The 9,332-nt window shown below is 36.2% G+C and overlaps 1 protein-coding gene across 1 annotated transcript in view; it reads left to right on the top strand.

Moving 5' to 3' along the window:
• The window catches only part of LOC129547943 (ERC protein 2), a 276,497-nt gene continuing 267,165 nt past the window's right edge, over positions 1–9,332 (top strand). The window contains exons 1-3 of the mRNA XM_088831677.1: positions 1–39; positions 143–226; positions 330–497. Coding sequence (XP_088687803.1) covers positions 1–39; positions 143–226; positions 330–497 — 291 coding nt within the window. The remainder of the gene's footprint in view (positions 40–142; positions 227–329; positions 498–9,332) is intronic.

Raw genomic sequence — 9,332 nt, 5'->3', positions numbered from 1 at the left:
ATGGTCAATAGACCTTATTTTTTCTTGGATGAGTTGTGGGTTTGGCCAGGAAGCCTTCACTCCATTGTGAACCTTGGTTCTCAGTGGTGTGGAAGATAGAAAACATCTTGTAGACCTTACCTTTCCTGTTTTCTGTTGTTAGTCGCCTTTGAATAGCTTCCCCGGACCCCTAAGACTAAGTGATTCCCAAGGCTGTATTTTTAAGCTCATGGTCTGCCGTGTTGGAGTAATGATCACTAGCTCTTGAAAATTTAAGAGAATTCATAGTCCTCAAATGTAAAGAGTAGGAGCTGTAGCTTATAATTTTTTGTAATTTCTATGTTTTACAGATTGATCAGCTGAAGCAGGAGCTTTCAAAGAAAGAGTCAGAACTTCTTGCCTTACAAACAAAGCTTGAAACTCTTAGCAATCAGAATTCAGATTGCAAGCAACACATTGAAGTGCTTAAAGAGTCACTTACTGCCAAAGAACAGAGAGCTGCCATTCTTCAGACTGAGGTAAGGTACTGTTTCAGGACAGTACATTGAATTGATAGCAAATATCCTACCCAAACAGCTTTCATTAGAAGAAAGCTTATCCAAATCCTCCCTTATCCAAATCCTTGGGGCCAGATACATCTTGGATATCAGATATCTTGGGGATTTTGGAAAGGTAAGATCTGTTGCATGTATCACAGATTGTCTGACACTCCCAGAAGGGTTGCAGCAATATCCCATAAACAAATATATGAATATTTGTGCACAGAAAAAAAATTTTTACACTTAAGTAGAATAATTAAAGTATATATAAGAAACCTCCTATTGATTTGTGTTAGGTCATGCCACCAAAGGAGTTTGCTTTTCTTCTTTTTTTTCATTTTGTGGATGTTGGAACCACAGATAATGACCTGAAATGGTTTAATTTTATAAAAAATCATAAAAGCATCAGAATGTCATCTACCTTCCTGTACTGTGTATCTGTGTAGGCTTCACTCCTGGCACCCTTATGTTTTTACTTCCTAAAGAGTGTCCTCAGATTTCAAGATTATTTTACCCTTTGAAGAAAGTTGATATTGTTTCAACTTATTCATACAGTTTCTTAAATGAAATGTGATTTTTTATTTCTTATTCATACTTAGGAAAAAAAAACCTAAATATTTGTTGCTATCCTACTTTCTTGCTTCTTCTCCTTGAATTATATCTTTGGGTCTGCTAAGAAATGCAAAACACAAACTAGTTATTATGTAAATAAAACAGTTACTAGAATATAAATTATTACATGGAGTCAATAGCAAAGAATACAGTGAATCTCCCTCATTTTTGTGTCGAGGCACTGTTTTACATGGATTACTTTAGAAGGCAGTCTACTTGAGTTACATGTTGTTCCTTGTGCTCTTGAAGCCATGTCTTTGCATGTATACGGTTTGGGGTCTTTGGGGAAGTTTGGATTTTCTGTAGGAGTTACTGGGGCCATAGAGTAGTTCTGTGCCCTCAGTCAAGGTGCAGTGAAATGTACAGAGAAACGAAACAGCTTCCATGTTGGATAGGTCTTGGCAGGGACTTGATCGGTCTATGCACTTCATTGGTCAATAGGCAGTTAACTGGTAGCTTCAAGCCAAAACTGTCATTTTGGCCTCAATGATGTAGATATTTTACATTTAAGGAATATCATTTTTAGTTGTGTATAGTTCCACTGTGAACGTAGAAGCTTGGATATTTAAATTTTTAAGGCATAAATGTGAACTACACCTTAATTGAAGGTTGACTTGTATAACATTTGAGGAAACAGCAGTGAATAGCAGTGAACCTAGAACTGTGCTAATACTATACCATATTAGTATATATTATTACTATATAGTATAATATATACTATAGAACTATGTTATCTAATACTATAAAACTATGCTGTCTAATACTATAGCCACCAGGCACATGAGTCTATTCAAATCTAGATTAATTAAAGTGAAGTTAAATTTAGACTGTAGCTTTTCAGTCACACTAGCCACTTTTCATGTATTTAATAGTCATATGTAGTTAGAGACTAGTGTATGGGACAGCACAGCTATAGAACATTTCCATGTAGTACTTGTCTGTTGGCTTATTGGGACAAATCCTGCCCTTTGCCTGATTTTGTAAAGTTTTATTAGAACACAACCATACTCTCATATATGTGCTGTCTTTGGTTGCTTTTGTGCTGAAAATATTTACTCTCTGGTCCTTTACAGAAAAATTTTGCCATTTATGGCATGTGATTTCTTGGTGAGAGGATTGATTGGGAATTTGCATGTCTGATTTGTCTTCTCTCTAACAGTCTTACTCTTAACGGGGCCAGATTTGCTAACCTCCTTTGTATGAGCACAGGCTTTTCTTTAAAGTGGACATTCATACGGCAACAGGTTGTATCACAGTTGTCTTACATTGGCAGTAATACTATCACTACTAATAAAGTTACTGTAATTGTTTTGCTGTGTATTGGGTAGAAGGAAACTTAAGATGCAAGGCAGTCTGTTGCGATATGGCCCAGGCTTCTTGATAGTTTCCCCTCCAGAAGGAAAGAATGAGAAAAGTCAGCTTAGAAAAGCTTACTGTCTTCCTTTCACTGCCTTGTATCGATGAGTGCTCTATTCCCCAGCCTCTTTCCCTTTTCTTATTCTGTCCCCTTGTATTTTCATCTCTCGAATTAATGTAGTTCAAGTTAGACCTATATATATTTCATGAAAAAGACAGTGGTGACATTATATGGATAGCTTCCATCCCACATTCAATAATTAAAATGACCCAATAAAGAGATGGCACTTTGAAGTAGAAAAAATTATTCTCCATGTGTAGAGAAAGTGAGATGATTTTCTGGTTTTCTCCTTTGAAGTTGGGAGTGTGAAATTAATGATTTTATCAGCTGGAAACATACAAGGAATTTTCTTTTGCCTTTTTTCTTCTTTTAAAATCTTCGTAAATGGAAATGGAGTTATCTAATGATATCCATCTCTTAGAGGAAGCAATTTAGGTTGAAATTAGCTCTAATTGTTGGATCATAAGCAAAGGATTTTTGGCAGCCCGGTAAAGTACATTAAAGTGATTTTCCTGCTTCTTGGCGAAACAGAGGAAAATAGTCTCCCTACCTAATGTGGGTTAGTGGGCAAGATGTTTCCTTTTGCCCTACAAGGAAAGAACTGAGTTTACATTCCTGTGAAAGGTATGGTTGTCATCCTTGGAAGAGGTTATAAGTGATAGCTCCTTCCAGGTAGATTCCTAAGTCTTTACTGTACGCTCTTACCAAAATAGAAGATAACTTTCTCTAGAATGGGAAGAGGCCTTCTGGTATCTCTGGAAAACCTTTGCCATTAGCTATCTTTGGCGTCTCTTTTAGAATATGGTGAAAGTGACAGATGTTACTGACTCAACAGTTTATCTCCATAAGGAAGGCTTTTACCACCATGCCATTTGCATTTGGGAGGTGGTAGGTTGAAGGGTGGGACAAGGGGGGAGGCAAGTTGTCTGGGTTTGTGGCTATGTGGCTTGGCTCCTGGATAGATTTGTTTTAACTTGTACAGATGCCCAGATACTCTTTGACATGTGTGCAGTAAATCAATGGAATAATAATTACACACACACACAGACAGACACCATATAGCTCTTAACATAGCATTTTACTTTTTAAAATAGCTTCAAAGAACCCTAACGCCAAGTATCTTATTTTGCTACTTCCCTTGATGTTTTCCATGTACTAATTTACCTGTATCAACCAACACGTTAATTTCATGTGCATAGAGATAATAATAAATTGACTTTAGTGCCTTGACTTTTATGAACTTCAATGAATAGTTGCCAACATATCCAGAAATTAGAAAGAAGAAAGGCCTAGCTATTATTTTATCATCTGAAGTAAAATGTGATATGAAAAAGCAGCATTTAGAAGTGGGAGATGTGTGCACATGCCTTAATCTCCCCATTTAATCACTGTGACATAAAGAAGACTTAAATTTCTGAGCATCCACATCTTGACTTGGCAGTGTTGTACCAGCTTGATGTGTCCATGTGAGAAATGTTTATATTCTTCTAAAGGGTTTTAACTATCAGTTGTGTTGACTATCATCATTGCTGTGATTTTTATCACTATTGTATATCAGGATATTTGGGGAACATTCCACCTCACTTCTCCTCTTACCATCCATTCTGTGTGTTCTACCTTTGTGGGTCTCCTTTGAATTTTTGGTATCTGCTTTTACTGAGTTCAGACTTTCATATTTCAATTGAGTCACTTTTTTGTGTCTTAGAATGATGCAGAGAAATGAAGATACTATGAAAATGCCATGTATTTTGTTCTGGCTTCAAATTAAAAGATGTCTGTGTGTTTTCTTGCAAGTACACTTTGCCTCAGACCAGCATGATTCCAAAACTGCCAAGCATGATGTCTCTTCTGTATGTTTTCTGGAAGATACGTTATATGATAGTAGTATATGATAGTTGCTTTTATACTCATTTCTGTTCCAAGTAGTTAGGGAAACCTTCTACTGGGCTAAAAGTAAACACTTGACAACCTATTAATTAAAAAATGTATGGGTGTAGTGTTGAGAAGGTGAGAGGCAACACATGCAGGTTAGGTTAGTGGCAGCTCCTTGGCAAAGATCCATGACATTTCTGATTTTGGTTTTTAAATGTCATCAGTATAAGAAAATGTCATGTAGTCTGTTGGTTCACTCAGAAGATTAACCTCAGCACATCCATACTTATATTCACATACCATAACATATATACTTTCAGGTAGTTTACATATACCCTGAAGCATTTCCAAGAGTTTCATATTAAAGATCCCTGCCCTATGGATTTCATGAATTTTTCATTCAACATATATATTTTGAATGACTACTATGTGCCACATTTGGTTCCTGCCTTTATTGAGTCAACATTGTAGTGGATATATGGATATATGATAGACAGCTGATCAGAATACCTTGAACACTCACTGAATCCATTATCACTGGTTGGTAATAATCCCACACAAAATCTTAGTTGGACTTCATCTCTCTTTGCTTCTTTAAAAGCAGACAAAAGGAAACAAAGAAGCTAGAATTAAATGTTTAGCTCCTTTGACAACTGAAGTATGCAAGCTATATGAAAATAGCCATTTATATCTCTTGTAATTTAAGGCTAATATTGCTAAGGGTTCCCTCCTGGTTCAGTGGTAAGGGATTTGCCTGCCAATGCAGGAGACGTTACTTTGATCCCTGGGTCAGGAAGATCCCCTGGGGAAGGGAATGGCTACCCACTCCAGTATTCCTAAGGTGATTGCACTGTTAATGTTAAGATTTTATGTTTTGATTTAAACTGATCATCTGGTTCTCCTTGAGAAAAGGAATTATATTTATAAACTTACAGATTATTTCAGGAGTTACTGCATCTACTTAGAAATGCTTCAGTCAGGTATGCTTTAGATAGACCCTCCCCTCAACTTGTCTGAACAAGCAGCATACTATTTGATAATATTTTATTAAGCATCTATGATGCACAAGGTGCTGGACAGTGTGGAATCCATTATCTCAGAGGATACTGGTCTTGGATTTAGTAATTTAATTACATTGCTCAAATGTCTACTAAGTACAAGACATGACTGCTCTGTTGACTTCCAAAAACTGTAGCTGTTTTCCACACAACATGTTATTCTAAACTTGACTTACAGTTTGTGAATTTGGTATTGTTGTCCCCCTTTTTTAAGACTAGGAAATAGAGGTTCAGAGAGAATATGTATCTTGCTCAAGGTCACAGAACAGTGAGTGACAGACTTGGGTTCTCAAGTTCTAAAACTCTTAACTAGAAATCTAGCACTTTTCAAGAGTCCCAGTGGACCAAGGGCTTTCTTTGTGTTAAGGAAGTGATGTACAATTATCTCATTTAATATTCATGGCAAAGGTTATGCCAGATTTTATAATTCTGTATTTAACAGGGAGGTTCACTAGGGATTCAAGAATGCTCACTAGATACAACTCTGTACTGTCCATGAATAGGGATAAGAATGACTAACTCTGAGATCGTAAATTCTTACAGTAACATTGTGGCAACAGCAGTAGCGCTGTGGGCATATTAATGTGGGATATTGTCCAAACTTTAGGGTGGATACCATTTTGATGAAGTCTAGAATTCCAGTATATTAAGAGGAATTTATTTATATTATTTAATTTTTATTTCTTTAAAAATGTTTAGGATTGTGTATATATGTACATATTCATACATGCATGCACCCTTTGTAGGGAAAAAAAAGAATGGACAACAGTATCTTACTGTGTTTTATTTTTGTTAGAGTCTCAGGTGATCTTTAAATGGCCTATGATACACATACTGTGCATTTGTAGTATAAAAATTAAATTCATTCTTAAGAGAAATGGTGATGATAATTTCTTCAGGGAGACTGTGCAAGGTACCGGTGGAGGAGGAGGTGCTTTTTAAGCCCATGGCAGCATTTTTCATTCCTCTGAGTCATGGATGATTCAGTGTGATAATACAACTAGTGGGAGCTGTCAGTTTTCATGATGAATCATAAAACCAAGCTTTTGACTATGAAAATGTTGTTTTATGGAGACAGAACACATTTTATGAGTCCTTGTTTCTGGGTTTGTTTCTCATTGAAATGGGTCCTCCACCCCACTTCAAGGTGAGGCCAGGACTCCTGGTTATCAAGGTCACCCTGCCAAGGAGTTGGGAATGCTTTATGATGTCCAGGGGCTGCGGGACAAGATGCATTCACATAGGGCTTTGCAAACTGTTCATATACTTGAGGAACTACTCCTCCTTCTAAACTTACACATGTTGACCAAAGGAGTTTTTTAAATGACTGAAAATTGTATTTTCCACAATACATAAGATGGGATTTACAAGGAGTGCTCCTTTACTTTAAAAAAATAATTGCAGTTTTCCTTTTTACCTCTTTCCCCTGTTGACTGGCAAGCAGTAAAGTCCTTTTTAATCACTTTATTCCAGTCTTCAAAGGATAATATTAGAATTGTCCTTTTTGAGATAGACTTTTGTTTAATGCCCTCCATAATCATCGCATTTAAAAGTGAATTGTTTTTTTCAAAAAGTTAGTAGCAAATGACAGAACCAACTTTTAAGACTGTCAAAACACCCGAGTGCCGAATCAGGGTGCATTGTATCACTATTAAGACTTGCACGGAATGTCTTTAAAATTAATAAATGAAGGAGGTTGGTGAAAAAAATATACAAAACAAAATCCTGGTGTCACTTGTATTTTTCATTCTAATCCCGTCATTGGCTTCACATTTTAAAGTGTTTTTATTTGACCAGGAAAGGCATCATTTGAAATTTTTATTGATAACACTCTTAACTTCAAGAAAAAGACATAAACCTGCAAAGTTGTAACTATCATGGTGGCCACAATTGGGAGGTCTGCAAAATAGTTTATTACCAGTAGGAAAAAAATCTTGGGAACCACAGTCATTATAGGGGTCACCACCTCTGCTACGTGCATTTTATTTTTTTTCCTCTTTTCATTTTGAGGGTATGTATGATGGCAGTGCCAAATTACACACATTCCCCTCCCCTAATGTCTGTGGGCTTTGTTTTGATTCTCTCTTTATTAATGATGTGAAAACTTTGGGGTCACACAAAAATGAGCCAGGGTCAGCCTTTGGGGGCCCCAGAATGCTGAAAATGTCCTGGTATCTAGCTAGTGAAGACATTGTTTAAACGAGCTAGGTTTCACTTGAGATTTTTAGCTGTTCTGCAGATTTTAGACACCCAGGTAAACTTTGCAAGTCAGCCTCATACTCTTGCTTTCTTATGGAGAAATACGAAAGACTTGTGGAGGAGGAATTAAAATGTGTCCTGGTTGTTGGCTGCAGTTCTGTGACTTTTTTTGAGGGGTCCTGTTAAAGGATGGTACAGGTAGCTACAAACATTATTTTATTCCATAGGTCCAGAGCCCAATGCTTTTGTTGTCATTGTTCAGGCTTTCAGAAAATGCCATATTTAACACCTTGTTAGTATAAAATTGCTTTTGACTTCATAAACACAGGTGTTCAGTTTGAATCTTAATCAACTGTGAAATAGGTAGATGTCTAAAAGGAAATTCTATAAATTGTGAACATGACTCTGTCAGCACACTAAATGGATTAGGAAAATTCATTGTCTGCCGTGTAACTGAATACCAGTGTAATGCGTGGACAAGAATTAGTCTTGAAAAGCCAATAAAATGGAGGAGAAAAGCAGAGCCTAGGAGATGTTGATTGTGTGGGTTCCCCCCACCACAAATGAATGCTGGTGCAGAAGAACTTGGACATCAGAATGGCTATTTAGACGACAGCCAAGAAGGAATACATATGAGCAGACAACACAGAATTTATAGAGTAAAACCACAAACACCTTATTTTCCATTGTACTAAAATAATGATATTTTACAGTACCATTTTATATGTAATTCTGCTTTCAATTTTATATTGTTACTGCAGCTCAAATCTCATTATAAATGTTCCAACAAAAATCCCTTTTTAATCAAAAACTTTCCAATCCTTAGCCCATTGTCAACTTACTTTGAACAACGTATTTTTCTAGTGAAACAAAGGAATTTGGTCCTTCTATCTGAGCTCATTGGGATGTTATTTGAACTGTGTGGCTCAACATGTAATTAAGATAACTGATTCATTTTAATTTCTGTATTACATCCCTTTATAATCTGTATCCATTTTTTTGGGGGTTATAGAGATATGGGGTGAGAGCCCCTTATATTCTTTGAAAGAAAAGCAATAGATCAGTAGTGCTTTTTATTTCTGTTTTACAAAAGATGTCTATACTATATTAAGCTGAAACTTAAAGTGACAATATACAGTTAGTTAATCATCTGTGAGAGAGTACATGTCCATAGTAAGTGTTACCTACTGGTGAATGGTTTGCAGGAAAAAAAGAATATATTTAGGTCATGTCTGTGGGAAGCTGAAAATTGCTACTTTAGAAAAGGAGATGACAGAATTTAGGAGGAGGAAAATCCAACCAAACTCTCACTGACCTCCAAGCTCACTTTTCTTTCTTTCTTTTTTCGGTATGAATTTTATGGAAAACAATTTATTAAGTACTTTCATTTATTTTTTTTCCTTTTGGGATCACCATTTGGAAATAACCAGTGTACATTGTGATTAAGTTCTCCCTGACACTGAACCCACATTTGTAACACTTGCCTCCATTCCTCTGGAAAAAGGATAACATTTGCTGTGGTTGGGCTTCTTTATGTGTGTATTTACATATCAAACCAAAATGTAAAGAGTGAAGTTAAATTGCAGGGCTTCTGCAAGAATATTTTACCCATTCTCATATGAACTTTATTCTTTTTAAATTAAATACAGATATTTA

Source organism: Moschus berezovskii, chromosome 24, assembly GCF_049115385.1.
Source record: "Moschus berezovskii isolate FMDL1 chromosome 24, NW_MosBer_1.0, whole genome shotgun sequence".
NCBI lineage: Eukaryota > Metazoa > Chordata > Mammalia > Artiodactyla > Moschidae > Moschus > Moschus berezovskii.
Note: the sequence above shows the minus strand (reverse complement) of the source record. Positions and strands in the feature narration are given on the sequence as shown.